At 36.7% G+C, this 23729-nt stretch overlaps 1 protein-coding gene across 1 annotated transcript; it reads right to left on the bottom strand.

Annotated features, from left to right (window-relative positions):
• Positions 1–98: 98 nt before the first annotated feature.
• Positions 99–23498, bottom strand: LOC113669562 (uncharacterized). The gene is made up of 25 exons (XM_089208275.1): positions 23439–23498; positions 22577–22696; positions 19522–19956; positions 19140–19235; positions 18605–18674; positions 17768–17990; positions 16604–16741; positions 15871–15906; positions 15568–15702; positions 14712–14843; positions 13249–13499; positions 12581–12867; positions 11457–11552; positions 10747–10854; positions 9673–9812; positions 8369–8442; positions 7185–7345; positions 6239–6354; positions 5085–5144; positions 4570–4687; positions 3733–3861; positions 3279–3377; positions 2806–2874; positions 2327–2418; positions 99–1571 (listed from the first exon to the last, which is right to left on the bottom strand). The coding sequence occupies exons 1-25, from the start codon at positions 23475–23477 to the stop codon at positions 1100–1102; spliced, it is 3696 nt and encodes a 1231-aa protein (XP_089064401.1). The 5' UTR covers positions 23478–23498; the 3' UTR covers positions 99–1099.
• Positions 23499–23729: the final 231 nt, after the last annotated feature.

Genomic DNA, 23729 nt, shown 5'->3' on the forward strand with positions numbered 1-23729 from the left:
GAAAATGTATTAAGATCGGTATGGAGAACTTGTTATTACTGTTAGCTTTAGGGTGTAAAGGGTCAGCCATTGACTGACAGTAACTTCGGAGACCACAATTTTACAAAACCAAACAGGTAGATGATTTATTTCAACTGCAACGACATGCCCAGAACAAAAAAAATTCAAATACTTTTCTTTGCATGAACTAGAGTCTTTAAATTGTGATAAGTGGATGGGAATTTCCAAGCTGAAGGAAATCGGGACGAGTTGAAGGAGGCCAGAGCAGTGTGCATTGTTATCATTTTTAGCTACCCACTCCTTAGACTTTTTTTCGCCCAATCTTCCCCTGTATCCCTTTTCTACTTAACCCTTTAACTCCCACGAGTGACCAAAAAAGAATTTCTCCTTACAGTATCGATACAATATCAACCAGATAAGTGACGAGAATAAAGAAAAATATCAATTTGGAGATAATTAGTGGATCCAGTACTAAATTCTCTCAACTAACATTACAAGAATTGTATGGTTGACAGTAAAGAGAATGACAAATTTGATCTGGGAGTTAAAGGGTTAAATCAAACCAACCCTCAAACTTCTCTAATGACCCTTGCCTTGCAAAATATAAAATTATTGCTTCCTTATCCCGTGAGAAGGGAAAATACCTACTCTTTTTAACTTCAATTTGACGAAAACTTGGTGAAAGTATTTACATGGATAAGTTTATCCGAATTCAATAAAATTATTCCCGTGAAATTATTTTCCAATGGTAAACCTTAGACAAACATCACTTATTGAATCTGATTTTTCATTTGGCAACTTGAGCTCTACAACTTCAACCGAAAACGTGTAACATAACAAATTTGAGTTATCTGTTGTCTATCGTTGGAAAACTGAGAAATCATGAGTAATATTCTGCGGTGTTTTCAAGAATATTTTTAAATTTACCAAACCTCAGTTCATTCAGTCTCACAATCAAATTCTGTAGACGAAATGCAGTCGGCCACGAATCACTACGCGGTGAAAATCACCGCTATTTGGTCCAGGAGGTGGCACGGTTACCAAGCTTCTTATCAGAGGAAGGACCTGAGACAGTTTGGATTGTTGAAGGTGTACTGACTCATGGAGAGGCTGATGACATTGGAGCGATTGCCACGAACATGGATGCTTTTGATCCGGGCAGGGACGCAACATTTTCGTTCGCAATTGCGACCGCAGGGACACCAACAGTACCCTTTTTGGCAGATAGAGCATTGCCCTGAGCTGAATTGACAAACTGCGATGAGGCTGTAGCAGCCAAAAGGCCCTGGGTTCCACATCCTGGTGCATTCATAGCTCTCTCTTGCGCACTCCCTTGAGCCTGTTTTCCGCTGGTTAAAGGCACAAAGGAACCTCCTGACACGTTCTTTTGTACGGTTGACGTAGCAGGTGCCTGGGTTTCACAACCTGACCTTTTCTGAACTTTTCCTTGCGCATGTGCAGGTGTATTTTTGTCTTTAGATGCGGTGTTTACCTTAGCTTTAGTTTGCATCAAACGCAATTGATTATAAGTGAGGGTTCCCGACTGCAAAGAGGTACTGTTCATCAAGTGCCTGTAATGTAAAGAACGAATGAAATGAGTCTCAAAATATTGAAATTGCAGATCAATGTCATTATTTGAGCTACTACCCGCCTACTCCTCTACTAACCCAACGTTAACCCTAAATTTTCATTAGTTTCCTGCCTTTATTTGGGTTAGGGGAGGAGTAGGTGCGCAGTGGCTCAGATTATACTGGCATTGACTCGAAAACACATTCCTTTTTGACGCCGTGGGAAGGTGCGTGCCAGTCTTTGGGGAGTTTTCACGTCGACGAAGAAAGGGAGGGGTGGAGGAGGTTGTTGAAAATATTTTCGTGAATTGGGAAGAAACCATTAAGAAATTGTTTGCAAGGGACGAAAAACATCATAGGGGCAGGAATCAGCCAATAGGAACAAGGGTGGATACGATAAAAATTGAAACGGAGTGCATGACCAATTTGAAAAAAATAAGACAAGAAATTTACAGTGGAACAACTGCTTAAAGCGATGGACCCCTAAAATGTGATTATTTAAACAGGATAAATAATAATATTTATTTATGAAACCACCTATATAAGATGTAAAAAAATTGCCTTGCTCTCTTAACAAAGTGGAGAGCTGAACAGATATCCTTGAACTACGAAAGAAAAATTTGCAATTAGTTTACTAATGTTACATCAATTATTCAAGTCCTCTGGGTTAGAAGGATTTTGATTTAGCGCAGTACAATCAGTGGTGTTTCTGGTATACAAACCCTATTGCTTTAGTTCTAACGTTGCTAGACACATACTTAATCACTGCAGACTTTCGTTTCAGCGGTCCCGTTGTAAGCTGATGAAAGGCCCAGCTCCACGCGGTCAGCTCACATTTTCCAAACAGTCCCTGTAGACGATAGTCATAAGATTACGATAACCAATTTGAGGGGAAAAGATAAAAATTATGCTAATACTTTGCCACGCGCTCTAAAAGAATTACAGCTGAGACCCTAATAAGAATGCGAACTTCAACTAATTCCGATTCTGCAGCCAGCTGTACTTCTCACCACTTTTCCTTTAGCTTCATCCCTCCCCCTTAGTAACTGTGTTCATAGTCTCTCTGCTTATTTGCTGTTTTTTCTCTTCATCATTTTTTTTGTTGAGGGTTCCTTCGCTTGCTTGCTTCTTCAACTGTTTCTTTGTTCTAGCACCGTTGAGATAATTATATAGTTTTATAACATCACTCACAGAAAATTGCCTTTATAAAAAAAAACGAAGTTGTCAAGATTGATACCTTGATTTCACTTAACCAACGTTCAAGATAGCAACGATGTTTCTGTTGGACTGTATTTCGACTAAAGTACTGCGGAAAGAACACACAAAATTAGATACGATAATGGCAGTTCCATGTCTAAAGTATACAGGAGCAGGGAATTAAATCAATATTTGATAAATCTTGTATTAAACTAAACTAAACTAAACACACCATATTCCCTTTCTTTTACTTTTTCTGCTTTCGCGTTCTTCCGCCAAAATTGCGCTTTGCATCTAATATTTTCCGAACGAACATACCCCTTTGCCATTCATAACGTGAAACGTTTTCCCCGCCAAAATTGCATCACCGAGCACCACGCGCGACATTTTTCCGCCACGAAAAAGCAGTAATTTCGCGCTCACTTTTCTATACTCGAGAAAATTACTTGAAAACTGCTTAGAACTTTCGCAGTATTGTTCATTTTTCGTGCCAAAAATACTCTCAGATCTCACCTCAGACGTATGACGCATCGCTGCTGTCAGAATGTCATTAGAAGTCTGTTGTTTGAAAGCAGCAATCGCTTTGACACAGGAAACGACCGAATCAGGCAACTACAAAATTTCCGTTGAAGAGATAAAAACAAGTGCAAACATGAGATGAGGGCTACATCATTTAGAAGAGGTGGAAAATGTAACAAAAGGTATCTGTAATAGCACTACTTATTGCCTTTAAATTGACTCTAGCAGCGAAAAAATTTCCAAGCTCAAATTTAATTTGATACAAACAACAATGCTGTAGTTAGGCCAAGTTAGAGTTGCGTGAGTCAAGAAAATTTGGCCAAAACTGTTTTCGACATCGCCTCAATTAGACTTCTTTAGTAAAATAAAAGAAAGTGTCAAATCGCAAATTTATTGTTTCTGGTGAGTCTAAAAGCGAATTTAGGTCAGTGTTTTGTTCGACACTTACATTGTTAAAGCTATATCGCCAGCTGGAGAATGCAACATCGCATAGTGTTTTACTCAACCAATCACAACATGCATCTGCAAACTGGCACGCTTCGTCAGGTTTCTTTAACTTTAGCAAAGTCACTTTAATCTAAAAAAGGAGAGAAGTGAAAACAGCTAAGAGCGTTTTACTGATTAAAGAACTTGTAACTATTTATAGATTCATCTAATCATTTATTATTACCCTCGTTCATTCCTTCATTTATTTATTCGGCCATTTGTTCATTCATTTGCTCCTTCCGTTGTTTCTCTCTTTAATCAAAACTGCACGCACTAACATGTTCTTAGTTAATCAAGGCTCACTAGGCCAATCAAGACGTATGCATAGATTACAGTGGTAGCTATCCATTCAGTACTTCATTCATTCACATTTCAGTCAACTGGTCAGCAGGTCAGTTATTTAATCAGTCATTCGCTTAGAAGTCCTTCAGTCAGCCAGCTCGTCAGTTTGCGAGTCGGTCCATCCGTCAGTCAGTCAATAGGTCAGTCAGTCAGTGGTTCAACTAGTCGGTTGGTCTGTTGGCCAGACAGTGCGTCAATAAAAAAATTTTCAATTTTTTAACAATTTCGACGCACAAGTCAGCAAAAAGATCAAGAGATTGGGGAGCAGCAAAAGAGTGTGAATTTGACACAAAAACAACTCATGAAGATATGTAGTTTAAAAGGAAACATGAGAGTAACTGATCATGTCTAAAGGATTCATTGCTATTCACTTGCGAACATTATTAGATCAACCACTTTTTAAATAATCTACAGAGACTTTAAAACAAAAGGCACTATTTACAACGATTGCAAGTACCTTTTCACAAATACTGGAAACATTTGAGGAACCAACTGCAGCAAGGGTTTGTTTTACTTCATCGTACATACCATATCTACCAAACACCTCGACACAACATGCAGCGTGAGACCTGCTTCTAAAAAGGGAGAGAGAGATGTGGGCTTCTTTTGAAATGTCTATCAGTTTCATAAATACCGTATACAACAAGTATTACTTTGGTTGAAACATATTTTCTTCACACAGAAAAAAAAACAGAAATTCAAAGACAAGTATATTTCGTATTGCTATGCTATATGTAACCAACCTAAATGTGCCCAGCCTACATGAATAAAAATAAAACTACTATTTTGGAGTATTGGATAGGAGGATGGGGGAAAGAGGGAGTTATTAGTTGCTACAAGTTTACAATGCAAAATTTCAGTATTAAAATTTCCATGGTTAACTTAAATTGCTCTTTTGCTAATTTCTTTGCTTGCTTAATGTATGGTCAGACTTGTACTGTGAATAGCGCTATATACATGTGTAATACTCACGAGAGGTGCTTCTTGAGAAAGTCCATCATTTCTGATTTTATAGAAGGCCACTTTTCACCTCTGAAAACAGGACAATACGAGTCAATCTTAAATGTACATTCCATCAACTTGCATTCAACGATTGAAACTCAACAAAAACTCTGAAATAATACTTCCATAGTTACGTACATTAGCAATTTCTAAACATTCACACCGGTCTTTTCTCTTTGTTTACAGTAATATTGAAGAAATGTAAAATGGTTTCCATGTTTACATAGCCTGATGTAAACACGGGGGAGGTTGGGAGAACACGAGATAAGCGTAGGAAACCACGACGCGAAGCGGAGTGGTTTCCAGCTTATCGATTAAGCTGGAAACCACTCCGCTTCGCGTCGTGGTTTCCTACGCTTATCTTGTGTTCTCCCAACCTCCCGCGTGTTTACATCAGGCTATGTAAACACGGAAACCATTTTACATTTCTTTTATAAAATAACTAATGAAAGAGGAACGAAAACCGTGTTTACATACGCTCATGTAAAATGGTTTTATGGCCAATCAGAGCGCGCGTACTATTTGAATTATTTTATAAAAAAACATCTTTAAAGTCAAATTTCATTTGTGTAACATGGTATGTCATGTTTTGTACAATGTTTTTATAATTTAATTTAGTTTAGTTCACCCTCTATACCCTTACATTAACCCCTTAACTCCCAAGATCTCTTAAATAATTCTCCCTACTGTCTGCCAAATGATTCTCATTGTGTTAGTTAGGAGAATTTGGTATCAGATCAATTAGTAATCCCTTAATTGATATTTTTCTTTATTCTCATCACTTGTCTGCACGATATTGTATAGGTATAGTAAGGAGAAATTCTGTCTTGGCCACTCACGGGAGTTAAAGGGTTAAGATTCCTATTCTCCTCACTGTTCTCTATACATTTCCTTAGGTGCTGACAAGGAGAATTTGTTTAACGATCAAGAGCTCCTTCAGCTGGTAATCATTTTCTTTATTCTTGCGACCCAACTGTTTGATTCAGGGAGGAAATATTGTAAGGACAAATTAGATGCTGGTCACTCTTGAGGGTCAAATAAACATTTATTAAAAGACCTTATTGATTCATCAGATGCCAAAAAGTTAAGACACAACAATAGTTATTTGAAACAAATAGTCTTACCCACAAGCCTTCCTGACATCTTCAAAATTCTCAAAGCTTGGATCATTTTTAAAAATCAACCCCATCAACTTTCCTTCTAAAGAATCTAATCCACACTTAACAATCTCCTTGGCAAACTGAAAAAAAAAATTTAAAAAGAAGGCTAATTGCTACGTAACGCTATGCGTTATAGACCAAGCTTGTTTGGCTAAGATAGCTAAATATTGACAGAGTTCTCTTTTCGCCTTTTTTATGGACCGAGACGAAGTTGAGGTCCATAAAAATGCAAAAATGAACGAGGATAATATCCAGCCATCTTGACCAATCAAGATTGCATGGTCAATGAAGGATTTGTTTATTGACTTGTTTATTTCAAGAGCGAGCTAGAAAAGAGAGCCAACTGCGTTTGTAGCGCAATAAACCCTCAAGAGTCATCTATGTTTTCATCATTTTGACTGTCTCGTACTGCTTTTCACAACTTCATCGCCGACATTGCCCAAAAGTGACAAACTTTGTAAGTACGCTCCATGCACTCATTTTCTTGTGAGGGATCAAAGCGGCCAATACCAAGAAGGTAAGATGGGCCTATCTTGCACGCTTGGGTAGCTTAGGTAATAACTATCCATATCAGTTTTAGACACAGGTCCATACTAGTCTTAGACACATGTCCATACTAGTCTTGGACACAGGTCCATACTAGTCTTGGACACAGGTCTTAGAGTAGTTAATGAGAATGCCTTTATTGCATGATTTGCTTTCGTGCTATTTTGGAACTAACTTCCCAATCACAGGGTAATATCAATAAGGTCTTCAAAGGAGTAGTTGATGAAAATGCCTTTATTGCATGAACTTTTGTCACGTTATTTTGGAACTTACTTCCCAATTACAGGTCATGGAAAATATCAATAAGGTCTTTAAAGGAGACAACAAAACTCACATAATTTTACTTTACTTTCAACCAACTTACATCGTTCTTGATCTTCTTGAGTACTACACACATTCTGTCCTTCCCATTAGAGCTACCATTCTTGCTCAGCAAGGCATCAACAGTCTTAATGAGTGTCTTGACAAGCGACACAGCTTTCTTGCGTATTGATGAGCCCTCTTGACATTTTTTTAAGAGACGACCTATTACAACAGGTAAATCATCAAGGTTGATGTTACTTTAGTAACGTAAAGGCAGCCAATTAGTAAAGGTTCACTGCATCTTTAGGTAAATACACATATCACCATTCCCTAACATTGGTATGTCAGATGAAGCTAAATAGTAATATTATTTCCAAATTACCAATGGCTGGAATATCTCTTCAATTAACACTATATACAGTCAGACACCTTAATCCATCACTATTGAGACATTTTGACAGTTAAGGCTTCAAAATAATTGTACAGTTTACATGTATATATCATGAACTTCAATTCAGTAGAGCTGAGAACACTGCCTCCCTAACTTCTTTATACCAGCAAAATTCTGACTACACTATCACGAAACATTCAATGTGAAATAGTTTATTGAGGAATGGTCAGTCAGTCATCCGACAACAACAATGTGACGTAACATATACTTATTACAACATAGAATATGCTAGCAAGTCTAACTTGAAAAGCTTGAAAAATTAAGTGTACCACGCCAGATACGAAAAACCACTAAAAAACCACTCTTAGATGTGGCCAAAAATTATGTGGAAACGTATTCCCCATCTAATGCAGTGGCACGGAACCTCGGGGAAGAGGTACAAACAAACCCATACTCCATAGAAAAAATTTAACTAAATTGTTGACAGCAAACAGGAAGACTGACTGAGCTAGAATGATTAATATTCCCCGCTAAAACATTAAATACTCAAAACTCTCCCCTGAGAATGCTAAAACCTCTCAATCGTGCCATCAGAATAGTAATTTCTGACTAATTCGTTCCTAGTCACTCAACCGTCAGAAATTACATTTTTTAAAGAGCCAATTCAAAATAATTAAATGGCTGGAGTTTGTAAATAATTTGAACTAATTTTCGTGTTTTACAGACTGTACATCATAATCATCATGTTAATTGTCACTGTCATCATGATCACCATAACTATACTCACTACAGTAATTCAAAATGACAAGTATATCTTTTGAAACAACATTGCTGTACATTTAAAGTATGTGTACCTTCTTTTAGCATAAGCAAGGCAATCTCATAATTCCTCTCAATTCCCCCAATGTCGACCTGTTTTTTTATCCAGCTACAAAAAAAAATTATGAGCAATATAACTAAAATTGGAGTAAGTTTTCAAACAACATGTTGTCAGTAATGCTCAAAAGTAAGGTGACAGTCCCTAGAAACTCGATTCTTGAAACTCAATGCTCAAAATGAGTTGAAAGCATCTCAAAACGAGGAAGCAAATAATCTTTCACACAGTTAATTTTTCACATGAGAGGAAATTCCTTGTAGGTCACAATTTTTTCAAGTACATACCATTTCATGTGGAATTATTAGTGTTAGAAAACTCAGGTATGTAGTTTCCCAGGATGAGGAAGAAGTTATCCCCTCTTCCTGGATCTTCTCTTTCTATATCAATCAACAAACAACACTTGGCAAACTCCCTTAATAGCGGAGCTCGCAGAGCGTAGCCCCATAATTATACAAAATAGTAGTAACCCATCAAGCCGAAAAAATTTGGATGTACGACCGTTCAACCGTTCGACCGTTCGACCGTATGACCGTATGACCGTATGACCATATGACCGTATGACCGTATGACCGTACGACCGTACATCCGCACAAGGTGCTACTTTTAACATGCGTGGTCAACTGTACCGCAGGCACGCCAATGCCACCGCTTTGTCCAGTAGTCCAGTGGTCAGTGCACTGGGCTCTGAGTCGGATGACCCGGGTTCTGGTTCTGGCCGGGGCAAGGCGTTGTGCCCTTGAGACGTGCGTGGAAAAAAAATGCGAGCTCCGCTTTTAGGCTTGGCTAAATCTACATATTATCATTATTGTTGTGGCATGGCTTGCTTTAGGCCCTGATAGGGCTAAAAGTATTTTTACCACAATTGACAGTAATGTTGCAATCTGATTGGCCAATTTGCCGCCGTCAATAAGAGTAAACACAACGCTGCTTGCATCAACCCAGCATGGTCTGTAGTCTTGTCAACAACAACATTCATCATCACAGTGGTCAAAATTTACTCCAGACTCACTTGCCTGCACCCCATGAGTACGCAACATTTTGACCACTGTGATGACAAATATCATCATCTCTAAGAGTAAAGACCACACTAACTCATTGTCGGTTGTTAATCATCCTACGCAATCCAAACTTCCAGAACAGCTCCAGACCAATTGCACTGAGCTTACCAAGTGAACATGTTCTTGCACAGGTCTAGGTTAAGGGTGTTCAGTTAAAATGTTTTGAAATGTATTGTTAAAGCTAACTCCATCTTTACATGTCCTTGCAAACCTGTATACTGACCTCTTGTAGACATCATATGGAATACACTGACTTCCAAGTGTTTTGATAACATTTGCTTGTATAAAATTCAGTATTTGACCATTGATTTTGTTGGTGAGAACTGGTGAGAGCACCACTGAGACACAAGCCCACAACAAGTCCTGTTGATTGAAAGAATAATTTTAGAGAGTCTAGATCTGCAAAATGAATTGATTATTGGTCTGATGCAAACCACAATGGAGGCCTTACATGTACGTGCCTCAGTTGATATGATCATTGAGTGCTATAATAGCTGATATCTCCATAGCAAAGCTTGCTGACTATTGCCTCAGCCTACTGCCGAACCTTTACTGATCAACCATTGATCAACTACATGTATGGATCAACCGCTGATATCCATTTATAGCGGAGCTCGCAGAGCGTAGCCCCATAATTATACAAAATAGAAGTAACCCATCAAGCCAAAAAACTTGGATGTACAACCGTACAACCGTACAACCGTACAACCGTACAAGGTGCTACTTTTAACATGCGTGGTCAACTGTACCGCAGGCATGCCAACCCACAGCTTTGTCCAGTAGTCCAGTGGTCAGTGCACTGGGCTCCGAGTCGGGTGACCCGGGTTCTAGTCCTGGCCAGGGCAAGGCATTGTGCCCTTGAGACGTGCAGAAAAAAAAAATGCGAGCTCCACTTTTAGGCTTGGCTAAATCTATACATTAGCAGTCTACATGTATCACCCAAAAATTGACATGCACTATGACCGGTCAGTTGCCCAAGCCATATTTCATTATGGGGCCCACCTAATTCCAAAGTTTGCTAGATTGTAAATCTTCCCCCTTTTTGCTTACACCATAAAGCTGACAAGAAAAACTTGTACCATAACTTACAGTTCAGACCTCAAATTCTGTTATTAAGAGGTAATTATGAACAATGTCATGTGGAATGTACGCTGTACATTGCACATACCAAAAGTTAAATCAGCTATCTAGTTTAGGATAAACATGTCGTTTATGCAGTTGAAGTACAGTACACTGAATTTTCTCTCAGTTGTTGTACATTGTCCTGACAAAATTATCACAAAAGAATCCAAAATACCTTTTTCTTGAACAACTCCAAGGTGTGACTAATTGGAAAGTATGGATAGCAGTTGTTGCTGACATAGAGATTGGCAACAACTGATGCAAACAGTTCCACAACAAACACCTAAGAATGGAATAGCAATTTAAGTCCAAGATTTACACTATAAACATCATCCTCATTACATCTGACTAATGTGAGAAAATTTTAACTGTTGTTTTATTGCTTTTAGAACAGCCTAATCTTTCAATTTGATTTGTCAAGGTCAAAACATGTACAATAAAAAACGTGATGCATGTGCCACGTGATGCATGTGCCACGTGATACATGAACTTGACTCTTTAGCCCCTGAGAGTGACTAGCATCTAATTTCTCCCCACCATATCCCCCCTGCATCAAACATGGAAGTCATGAGAATAGAGGAGATGATCTCAAACTAAAGCAGCTCTTGATTGTTAAACAAATTCTCCTTGCCAGCCTCTTTGGAAATGTATAGAGAACAGTATGGAGAATATAGATACTAATATACATGTAAGGGCATAAAGGGTTAACCCCCAGTGCATGAGTTTATTCCCTTAAGTAGACTAAGACCACTAGAGCAATTTTTGTTCCCTTGTTTTCCATTAGTAAATATAACAATTATATTGTTCCTTAATCAGGGTGTTCATGTAAATCGCATAAATCTTTATTTTGAATCTAGGGAAATGTATATCAGTGTGTAAGTGTACCTTTAGAGAGACACCTTCAGGGGGTTTGACCTCAAGGTGTGACAGAAACTCCTGTTTAGCTTTGTTTACAATCTCCCCAGCAGCTTTGATTACTTCCTGTGACAGTAAGAATAACACCACTTTCTTAGTCCTTGAACAGCAAATATATTTCTTTCTCTTCTGAAATCATGCGACAGTTTGCAAAATAATCCTTAGGCAAGCTAAAACCCACTAGGTTAAAAAGCTGTCTTGTTGAACAGGCCAATTAAAAAAATATAAGTCTACAGTAGGATGCTACTTTATGTCACCAAAAAAAGATTCCATGGAAATTTGCAGAAAGGCTCCAGATAACAAAATTGATATTATTGTAAACTTCATTCATTTTGTTAGAAGTGCTTAATATTAAATTTTATCTTAAGAATAAACCATCCATCCTGCTATGGTTTCATAAATTATGTAATAACTAATGATAGTAATTAGAAGCAATTAGACCCAGGTTTTTAAGCAGACAACCATAATGTCCAATAGTAGGCATTTTCCACTGAAACACCTGTCACTAATAGAGGTTAATTTACAATACACTTGAGAGGAAACTTTGACCCACCAAGAATGGTGAGCATCTATATGTAAAAAAGTGAAAATTTTAGTACATTGTACTTGTAATAACATACACGAAAAAATTACTCAGTTCTGATTGGTTAAGACAAATACAGTTTTCAGGTAATTCAATGCAGGAGAGGGTTAATTCAGTGAAAAGAAGTAACAAACCAGACTGAAAAATTCCTTGAACTGTTTAGCCAGACTTTAAACTTTTTTGTGCCTTAAAGATGTAAAAATATCCTTGCATATTATTGTTTTGATCGTACGCTGTTGTTTTGACCAAATGCACAATGTCACATGAAGGGTTTGAATAAATTTTTTAGCACTTGATGTGCATGCTTTGTTTCTGCATAATCATGATAAGCTATCTCATTATAGCACTGTAAATTTTCTCAAAGACCACAAATTGCAATTTTGTTAGTCTTGGAAAAATTTATTTGTGCTTATTTATTCCAAATTACACTCAAAATCATACCATGACCTATAAAAATTTCAAATTTATTACAAAAGTGCACTGGACAATGAAAAAAATTACCATCACTGACCTGATTTTCTTCTGGAGAACACTTGTTGATAATGGATGACTCGCAGAATGTGTTAATAAACCACTCAAAGGCCTGTTCATTGCGAAGATTAGAATTCACTTGCGTTGCTGTCATTATAAATGCTAACACCTTTTTCAGTTTCTCTTCTGGAATGCTGGATGGTGAAGGAATCTTCCCTGCCTCCACAGAACTGTTTTCATTTACCATGGCAATTAAGAGCTTTTTAGTTGTTGCAAAATCAATTATTGCAAGGGTACATTGTGTTAAAGGTGTTGTGCCTCTTGTATCTAAAAGTAAGAGAGAGTACTGACCTTCTATGTGTAAAAGTGCCTACCCACAGAAAATAATTATATAGTTTACTAACTACTGTGTGTAGTTACTGTAAAAAGAAGTCTAAGATCAGTTTCCTCTAACTTGAGATAATTCTTGAAGTAGCAAGAACCAGTACTCAGAATTCTAGGAATATGAAGAGTTTTTTTAACTAACAATAATTTCCCTTCTGCTTTTAGTGGCAGATCACTAGCCACATCTACATGCAGTGACCATCTCTGATGGTGACCCATTGTCAAATTGTTTTGTAGCCTATTTGCTAAAATATTATAATACTACTAGTACAATATCTAGTAGATTATTACAATGAAGATATGCACTCTCACAATACAACTGACCTTTAAAACCTGTGTTGGTCAAAATGCTGGCAGGAATGTCCCCTGAGACTGGAAAATTCAGCACATTAAGAGCTTGTTCCACTTTCCCTGCCTGCGCTAGTAAAAGCACAAATTTCTTTTTGTAGTGGGTAATGTTTGCCAGGCACTTTTCAGTAGTGGAGGGTAGAGCATCTCCAAAGCCATAATAAGGAGCACTGCGGCTCTTTTCCAATGTCTTACAACTCAACATGTAAGATAATGCATCAGAAAACCTGGTATTTGAAGGAAAAATGCACCACTCTTAGAATTACAATGTAGCTACTGTATTCTCAGAATTAAATATTTTCATTTCATGTCTGACAACTCAACACATACAGATAGTGCATCAGAAAACCGGGTATTTGAGAGAACAAGCACCACTCTTATATTTACAATGTAGTTATTCTCAGAATTGACTATTTTCAGTTCATGTCTTACAACTCGACATGTATGATAACGCATCAGGAAACCCAGTATTTAAGAGGATAAGTACGTACCACTCTAACTTACAATTACAATGTAGCTATTCTCAGAATAAATTATTTTTAGTTCTACATGGTTTATCCTCCTTCTCCAAGAAGACTAGAATGTCTAACCATTTGGGGATGCCAAAGCAAAAGCAGCACATTTTTCTCAGTTATTTTAGGACCCTGGCTATTGGTCCAGACAAGGACTTCACCCTTTCATTCCCAAGATCACAGGAGTAATTCTCCTTACTGTCTGCTATACAATTGTTATGATATTAGTTTGGAGAATTTGATATTGGATCAGCTAATAACCCATAACTGATATTTTTCTCTATTCTCATCACTTGTCTACTTGATATTGTATGAATAATGTAGGGAGAAATTCTGTCTTGGTCACTCATGGGAGTTAAAGAGTTACACCATCAACCTCCCACACATACAATTGCAGTCTGGCACTCTACACGATGAGCTAACCAAGTGCAGAGATTTCTGTGCAGCACTCCAACATTTAACATTCTACTGAATTTGTTTTTTTTTTTCACTCATGCAATAAACTTTGTGAGAAAGAAGGGACTGCTTATAGCCTCATAGACTAGTGGGCTGACTGACAGACAGACATTGGAAAAACCAAAACAAAAATGTCTGGCCAAACAAGAGCCTGAATACAGCCTCACATTTGAACCAGGCATGAGTCTTACATCAACCAGAAAAGAGCCGAACCAGACAGAGCAGAAAAGAGCCTAACAAGAACCAGACACAGTGTGGAAAATGAGGAGAAACCAACCTTGCAAGAGCCAGATATAAAAAAATAATCATACAGAACAAGAAACGATCCTGACAAGAACCATACACTAGGCTGATACTCAGGCTAAAAAGAGCAGTAACTCAGCCTGACAAGAGCCAGGCAAGAAGAAAACAGTCAGAACGGGAAATCAAGTCTGATACAAGCCACACATTAGCCTAACTGTACAAATGTACCTTTGGTTCTTTTCCAGGAAGGATAGTCGAGCTTCAACCACTTCCTCATCTTCTCTTATGAAATCATTCTTTAATTTCCCATCAAAACATTTAAGAAGTAAAGTATCATCCCATTTCCTCATTTCAAGAATCCTAAAATAGACCATACTTAAGAGATCAATAACACATCACCTGGAGTATATACATATAGCATCATAGACCTTACTCTAAAATTGCAACAGCTTTATGATCCTATGACAGAAATGCTACTTCAGCCTGTAATTAGCACTTTTCACATTAACAGGGTTTTCTTTAAGGTTTTAAGTAGCCAGAGCTTTTCTAAAGGTAAACAGTTGTGGGTTTTGAAATCCAATATGGCAGACAAAACATCACACCATTCGTCTTTTCCTGCCATTGTAGCAAGATTTGTCAAAAAGACAGTCCCCATCAGAACGTTTTTAAACTAACCCTGAGTCAGAAGTCTTTGTATGTTTTCAGAAAAGATAGGGAGTGCAAATTTATATTTTTATTGAGCCCAAGTTTAGACCTGATAAACATCATCTCTATACAGGCTCTCGAAGCAATGAAAGTAGCCAGCAAAACCTGGCAGAGAAGCCGGCGTATTTCACCGGCTGCTGGCTCTTACCTACAACCATGCATTAATCACACCTTTAGAGCCTAAAAACAAGTACTTCCATAAAAAAGGCAATTAGTGCCAATTTAGAAGGACAAAAAAAGAGTAACATATTTATCATTAGTTTAGAGTACATGTAACTTGTAGGTGAGTACAGAGAAGTCTTCCAGTACATGTACATGTACAAGTCTCTATCATATTGACTAGATCACAAGCTACTCTCTTGCAAAAATATGGACTCACACATTAAGGCCTATGCTCTCTGGTGAGCAAATCTGAGCCCCATCAACAGCATTCTTTAAACGTTCCCTAACTTTTTCTTCAATATTTTTAGGCAAGTCAGGATGCATAAATACTTGAATCCAAGCCTTCCGCAGCCTAAGAAAATGGAGCAGAATGCAGAGTAAAAAATAATGATAAATTAAAGGCATTCAAGAATTGCCAGACATCCTCAAGCACTTAAAAACTTCTTCAGTAAACTGCCGCAAACAAGAATTACCATTGTTTAAATTATCAAAATGGTTATCTTTCAAAGCAGCTGAATACCTTTTTATCGCTGTCATAACTTGGCTTGATGGGAACCTTTGGAGGAAAGCAACAAACACTTCATTTACATCAACTGATACAAATTATAAAGTCAGACAATGTGAAATGGAATATTTTTAATTATATCAGTGATAAAGAAAACTGATGCCAGATTCCCTGGGAAAACAGATTTTCTAGTAGTGATAGTACCTTTCCATGCTTACTTATGAGGGTTCAAATTTTCCCAGACATGGAGAAGCCACAAAAAAATATTCCCCCAATTGTTCAAATTCTAAGTTATCCAGCTTAACCCTTTGACTCCCATGAGTGACCAAGACAGAATTTCTCCTTACAATATCAATACAATATCAACCAGATAAGTGATGAGAATAAAGAAAAATGTCAATTTGGGGATAATAAGTTGATCCAATACTAAATTCTCTGAACTAACATTGTAAGAATTGTATGGTTGACAGTTAGGAGAATTACAAATTTGATCTGGGAGTTAAAGGGTTAAACCTTTACATTCTAACATTAGTGTGCATATTCCTAAGGTGCTGACAAGGAGAAATGGTTTAAAAATCAATAACTTCTTTAATTAGAAATCATTTCCTTTATTCTCATGACCAAAATATTTGATTCAGGGGTGATGCTGTGAGGAGAAGTTAGATACTAATCACTCTTAGGAGACAAAGGGTTTGACATGCGCACTATAAACAGCAGTGTACATCTATACAGTTTGGTTTACACATACCTCTCACTGTCTGCTGGTAAAAGAACAACTGTTAAAGCATCAAGCACAATAGCTGCTGGTCCAGGCTGGTTATCATCAAGAAAGTCTCTGGCTTTTTTCACTGTACTCTCAACGTTGTCAATTAGATTAAAGTCAAACCTTTCAAGAAAAAAAATCACAAATACAGTCACAAATGAAAAATTTAAAATAGTAACTTTGTTAATATTATATGTATCTATTGCAATTCTATTCCTGATTCTTACTTACCCTTTAACTCTCAGAAGTGATTAACATGTAAATTCTCCCTATAATATCCATACATTATCCAGAAAACATGTAGTGAGAGTACTCACACTCATCAGCTGCAAGATAGTACCTTGATTGAACACCAAATTCTTGTAACCAATTTACAAAGAAATGTGTAGCAGCTAGAGGGGAGAATTAACAATCAGATCTTGGGAGTTAAAGGGTTAATTTTCTTTTGACATTCGTTGACAATCACCACACAATCCCACATCATGTCCAATCACTGAAAACTGTAACATACACATCGTCATGCTATTCATATGTGGACTTGTGTGGATCCCATGTCAATCCTACTTAGCTTCATAAAATCTCTAAAAAATGCCAATCACATTATACCAAGTGCATGTAGGAAGAGGTTCTTGAATACTTCATACGTTACAACTTAAAATTTATTTATTTCATATTGTCATGATATAACTGGATCTTGCATTGTACAATCCAGGATGAGATAAAGTTAGTTATTTCTTGATTTCATTTCTGTACAAGAACAAAATAACCTTAACAGTTAAAGCACAGCTGAAGGAATTTCAGGGAAAAAACTGGAAAAGTTTGGTTTAAGGTGACATTTAAGCCTGTGGTGCCTCTCAAGTGACATTTAGACGAGCAACATGTACCAAGCCAATTGTTTGAAAAGAGGCAAATTTTAGTGCCTCGTTAACCCTTTAACTCCTTGATCAAATTTGCAATTCTCCTTACTTTCAATCATACAATTCATATAATATTAGTTTAGAGAATTTAGTATTGAATCAACTATCTCCAAATTGATATTTTTCTTTATTCTCATCACCTGTCTGGTTGATATTGTATCGATATTGTAAAGAGAAATTCTGTTTTGGTCACTTATGGGAGTCAAAGGGTTAAGAAATCTGTAAACTGTACCTTGACAGATGCATTCCACCAAAAGACCAATATCCACCAAAACTGCACGATCTTTCTTCATGGTAGTCATAACACTCCTCACACCCTTGGCTGTCATAACTTCCACAACTGTCATAATGACAATCACAATCACAACTGGGACTGGACGACCTTGAACTATAGCCACTTGATGAGTCTGAAAGTTTGTCTTTCAGCTTCTCTAACAGTTCTGTGACCATTTCCGCTATGATGTAAACAAAATAAATATCTAGATTTTACCACATGTACACTATAGCCTTTGACATTTGCAAAGCTTTAAGGAAAAGACAACTAATCCAGACACAATAAGCAGAAAAGGAATAACCAAGAAAGTAAGAGTGGATAATTATGCACAGATGTAAGTGGCTGAAGGGAGGGAGAAAAATAGAGGAGAGAAAAAAGGAAGAAAGAGAGGGAAAGAGAAATGGGTTGAGGAGAAAAAGCAAATGGGAAGGAACAGAAAGGAAAAGGAGAAAGATGCATGTATGTTTTAAGGAGGGATAAAGAGAGGATATAAAGAAATTTAAAATAAACAAGCAGGAAGAAGACTTAAGGGAAACTATAGGGGAAGAAAACAGGGATTGAAAGGGAGTGGATACAGTCACACAGAGAAGAACATTTGAAAGGGGATATTTACTTACATGCATACTTGCATACATGTACAGCTGTATTTGCAGAGAAAGAGCAGAAAAAAGAAAAAAGAAAGGAATAGACAGGAAGAACATGAAAGACAAAAGAGGAGAGGGGATTAAAAGGAGGATAAAGATATGAAGATTACACATTAAGCTCTTACAGACAAGTACGAACAACAATACCTACCTGCTTCTAGCAACAATTTTGATTGCTCATTAGCTGGCAAACACTTCAGCAATGAATCCTGTACAGAGCTCTGCAAATAATGATACAGTTCTAATATTAGACAGTGGGAAGTTTATATTAATAATTAACCCTACACACAATCAATTAAAATATCTGTGCAAGCTAGAAACTAGTAATTAATCTTCAATTGGTGGAAACAAATTGGATACTGTATGTAAGCTACATGCACAGTGTATGTTAAGTAATAAGACAAAAACTTCAAGAAAAAACGTTTTTTAAAAATTACTTTTCAGCTTTAGAAGATGGTTGCTCAAGGGGTTACTACTTTCTACAGTAGGCTCTTGTTGCTTAATTTAATAGTATGAGAATTCCTTCCTGGGTACAAAATAAATTAGAATAATTCTTTGGGAAAAAGATTTCATGCAATGCAAGCAGCTAATTCTTGTGACCTGCTATATGTGTAAATATTAATCAACATTGAACCAAAAATAAAATATTACCACACAATGTTGCACAACACTTCAGTTAAACATACCACTTTTCTCTTTGCCATCTTTCGAAGTTTTTCCCAAAACGCATTCTTAGAGTATGCATTGCAATGAGGATTAGTGCCAGTCTTCCAGGAATTACACTACCAATGTGAGAAAACAAAGAAAATTTTTTTTATGTAATACAATAAACAAAGCAATTATCTGCCCAGATGTTACCAATTAACTGACCACAACATTTAAACACTGCATTTTGTACTCTCAAGTCTTTTCAAGTTCCACAGAAGAGCCATTTAAAAGCTATACTCATCTGCCCAGAATTTCTGTTTCTTAGACAATTGGAGATAGGTTGGCATACTCTTAACCAATGCATTTCCCTAGGACTTTGTTCAAATTACATTTCTATGTATAAAGCAGAAAATAACTCACCTCTTTCACATTAGCATCACATACATAACAATAGCACTGCTCACAATAGTTCTCATTACATGACACTGTTGCTGTAGTTACATTGCTCTGAACAAACTTGTGAGCTGAACAGTTTTCCCTGGCATGTGGTAGATTTGTACCAGGTTTGTAGTAAGTAATGGCTAAGTCTTTTTTTGCCTGGTTATCTTGGTCACCAATCCTATGAGCTTTCTTTTCATGGTCAATTTTCAACCTCTTTCTGGGAGAATAGTCCTCAGGCAAAATAAATATGATGTCATCATCTTCACTGTTGTCACCAACACAAATAAGAGGTATGTGTTTTTCAGACGTTTCCAACTTGACTTCAAGTTCATGACGTTGTTCTTCTGTTAGCTGTTCCTCAAGTTCTGCAACCCTTTCAGAAAGTACTTGTTTCTCTTTTTCACAAAATTCAAGCTGCAAAGAAGGAAAAATCAGGATTGAAGCCTTTTACAAACAAATACAAGAAATGGTACTTTAACCCTTTACATCCAAACATCAGTATGCATATTCTCCAAACTGTTCTCTATACATTATTTAAGGTGCTGATATGGAGAATCTGTATAACAATCAAGAGCTTCTTTAGTTGGTGATCATTTTCCTTATTCTTGTAACCTTAATAAGTAATTCAAGGGTGATACAGTAAGGAGAAATTAGATGCTTATCACTTTTAGAGTGTAAAGGGTTAACCAACAATGTCATATTTGCATGTCTTTTTTTAAGGCTGTATTGAAAACTGCATTTTCAATTTGCCAAAGTTCCAAGCAATACCCCTTTCCCTCACTCAACTTTGAACCTTAATAGATGAGCAAATCCTATACTGTTCTGGAAAAGAAACAGGTCAAAGTTAGATCAAAGAGATAATCAAAGTGCTCTGTGAGCAAACTCGTGAATTGACACATGATTTTTGAGATTATGTTTAATGTTATCTGGTTTAGGGAATTTTGTGGTTGATTGTCATCTAGGGTACGAGCAGTAGTTCAGTGTTCGCTAATGTAGCAAAGAAACAAAGTAACGTTGGGACAAGAAGGCATTACAATTGAAATGATCATGCTATTACATTTAACAAGGTGGATGATGTCATGTGTTTTAAACGTCTATCATTTTTGTTTCTGGTTCAAAAGAAAAGGTTGGAAGTAAATGTGGGTGAAAAGTGAAATTTACTGTCTTTCGTTGTAAATATTAGAAAATCAAGGCAATACTGTCTTAATGAAAACATTAACGATTCCCTCTTTATCAAATGAGACAAACGGGAACGAGTTTTGAGTGATATAACTAAGCCAAGCCTGCCACCGTCATTTTAGATCTCCGCCTGGGTAGATTTAAGTCACGTGCTAGGCAACGTATAATCAATAACAAGATAGAATTTCATTTCAGGCCTATTTATCAATTTTGTGGTGTGTAACTTTCGCATTTTAGTACGTTGTATGTATGTTGAATCTTCAAATTGTCTTGAAACTTACAAGAAAATTGTTCTTTAAAAATTCACTGAAAATCGGTAGCTAAAATTGTTTGTCTAAGTGTTATCTGATTTTCATGTTAACTTGTTATTTAGTCAGTCGCCGGCATCTTTTGTTGCTTCACACAGGAAAAACACACGCGACGAAACGTAATGATCAATTTTTTCCTCAATCTCACGCTATAACAAAAAAAGCTTTTGAACATCTGTAAACTCCGAGCGCTTCGCAGTAAGTGATATTTTCAATGAATCTTCGGATTGTTTTCAAGTTCAAGGATTGTAAATTACAATTTTATGAAAAACGAAGGTTGTTGTTATTTCAGTGTGAATCCTTGAATGCTTGCCAGTCGCTGGCGCCGCTTGTTGAAACTAAAACGAAAAAAAAAACTCTTTTAAGATTATCATTGGCTTCTTTTTCACCCCACCACTATTCTTAGCAACAAAGGTCGCCATTTCGTCTGTTTATTGCTCGCCAAAAACTATCAAATGTACTCAAAAGCCTAAAATCTAAAAAAAGTTTACAGGAATCAACCAATCGAGCAAGCGAGCGAGCGAGCAAGCGAATGCTATTCCCCACATCATATCTATAACTCGCTCTTGCGCATGCGCGCAATTCACGAGTTAAAAAGGATGCTGTCTAGTCAAGAATATTGCAATCTAAATGGCAGTGTTAAACTATTTCACCTCCAATCACAGCTTCAAATCCAAGGTTACTAGATACTTTTTTTGTTGCTATCCTGAGTTTCAATGGTACTTGATACAGTCAAACCTTGATTTTCCAAGCCTCAATTGTCCTGATTTTTTTTAATATCAAGACTTACATCCTTGGTCCTACTTTTGATGACTATTTATTAGTCATATTTGAGATATGTAACAACTTCTTTCCATTAAACAAAGTAAATGTAATGAAACTCCCATCAAAACTGAATTTGCTCTGCTTTCTGTAGAACATTGTTTGTTAACTTCAAAACTTTTGCAAATATTTTCACAAATATTAACAACAAAAGGCACTGGTTTGATAGGACAATAAGTAAATTTATTCAGTTTTATTTTTGGTTCATTACTATTCGTGTGTTTTGTTCTCCAAACTCTTAATTATTTAAAACACTCAGCCCAGTCCCCATCAGTCTGAAAAATTGAGATTTGACTGTACCAACTTGAAAGCGCTGAATGTCAAAAGAGAAAACAAAATGGCAGCTACAGTGAACAGATATATGTTGTATTCATGTACTGTAAACCACAAAGGCATGATATGTACATGTAACACCATCAATTTCTACATGTAACCAGTTATAACATCTGGTCTTCAACCTTATATTAACCCTTTAACTCCCAAGATCTGATTGTCAATTCTCCCCTACAGCTGTTACACATTTCCTTGTAAATAAGTCAGGAGAATTTGGTATCAGATAAAGATAACTTCAACCTGATAAGTTTGAAGATTCTCATAACCTGTTTGCTAAATAATGTTCAGATATTATAGGGAGAAGTTACTAGTAATCACATCTGGGAGTAAAAGAGTTAAGGGTACAAAAATAACAGATAAAAGACAATATATATACAGTTATCATAACTTACCCTCCTTCTTAGCTGAGCTAATTTGTGGAGAATATTTTCGTCACTACAGGGAATGATTGCATCTTTTGGTGGTGACTCTTCTCGTTTACGTTTCTTCCTAGGCAAAGAAGAACGGCATACCTGAAAAGAAACTGATAAAATGAGCAAAATACTAAATACTAGTATCACCACTACATTTTTACTGAAGAGTCTAGGGAGAAGAGGAATACCATCTCCTAATCCACGGCAAAGTTGGCTATGCCACTAACACAAAGTTCATTTTGATTTTGTCATGATGAATGTCACGATTTAGGAACAAAATAAGTTTGACTTCCTTCTTTTTAATATTTAATCATAATTAAATAAATTATAAAAAATTAATAAAGTTATTATTCCCCTCTGGCATCAGTTACACACTAAAAGCCTTTAAAGAAAATAAAGAGACTCAGAGGTAGCTTACACATTCACCCTTGATGGTTGAGAATAACATGTACGTTTGAATAAGAACGATGATTTAAAATTGAACAAGAGATCACAAATCCTGCGCGCCTTGAGGCAGATCCCGCCAAAAAAAATATATCTCACGCCGAAGTGCAATAAATATACATATCATTGCATCAACATCAAACCAGGGATCAATATCGTTCGCACATCTATTAATCGTTTTCTTGAAACAACAAATAACTGCAGATATTACTACAAGTTACGTAAATCCTCCCTGCATGACAGATCGATGCGCTTTGAAAAAAAAAAAAAGTTTAAGTTGCAAATGATCTTCCGATACTCCGCCCAGAGATGGGCAAGGTTGTTTAAGGCATCATCATAATTCCACTCTAATGTAAGAATAGACATTTAAGGTTAGACTATGTCTATAAACACGTACCGTAACCTCTACAACCTGTATTTCGTCGTCGTCGTCCATCTTGAATTCGTGCAGTATATTTGTGTCATGTGATGTTTTAGGATTGGCGCCAATCGTCGCTTACATTCGATTGGTTTGTGTTCAGTCGATCATCCCCTCCCTACTTAGTTTTATTTTCTTCGGGGGGGGGACACTCTTGCACGAAATAATTTGTCGTTTAATGTCGCCGATCTGATCTTTTCGGCCCCGTTGCCTTTTAATTCATGTATCTTAGTTTGTTTGGAGTTCAATTTTTAGTACTTTGGTTTTTTT

The sequence above is a fragment of the Pocillopora damicornis genome, chromosome 5, assembly GCF_964200805.1.
Source record: "Pocillopora damicornis chromosome 5, jaPocDami1.2, whole genome shotgun sequence".
NCBI classification, from domain to species: Eukaryota; Metazoa; Cnidaria; class Anthozoa; order Scleractinia; family Pocilloporidae; genus Pocillopora; species Pocillopora damicornis.

Excerpts from the sequence above, each read along its gene's own strand:
- LOC113669562 (XM_089208275.1), bottom strand. The coding sequence starts at position 23,477 with ATGGACGACGACGACGAAATACAGGTTGTAGAGGTTACG. Across the intron at positions 9,813-10,746 it reads TGGAGTTGTTCAAGAAAAAG|GACTTGTTGTGGGCTTGTGT; the intron begins GTATTTTGGATT and ends TTCAATCAACAG. Across the intron at positions 5,145-6,238 it reads GATGTCAGGAAGGCTTGTGG|AGGTGAAAAGTGGCCTTCTA; the intron begins GTAAGACTATTT and ends TCCTGTTTTCAG.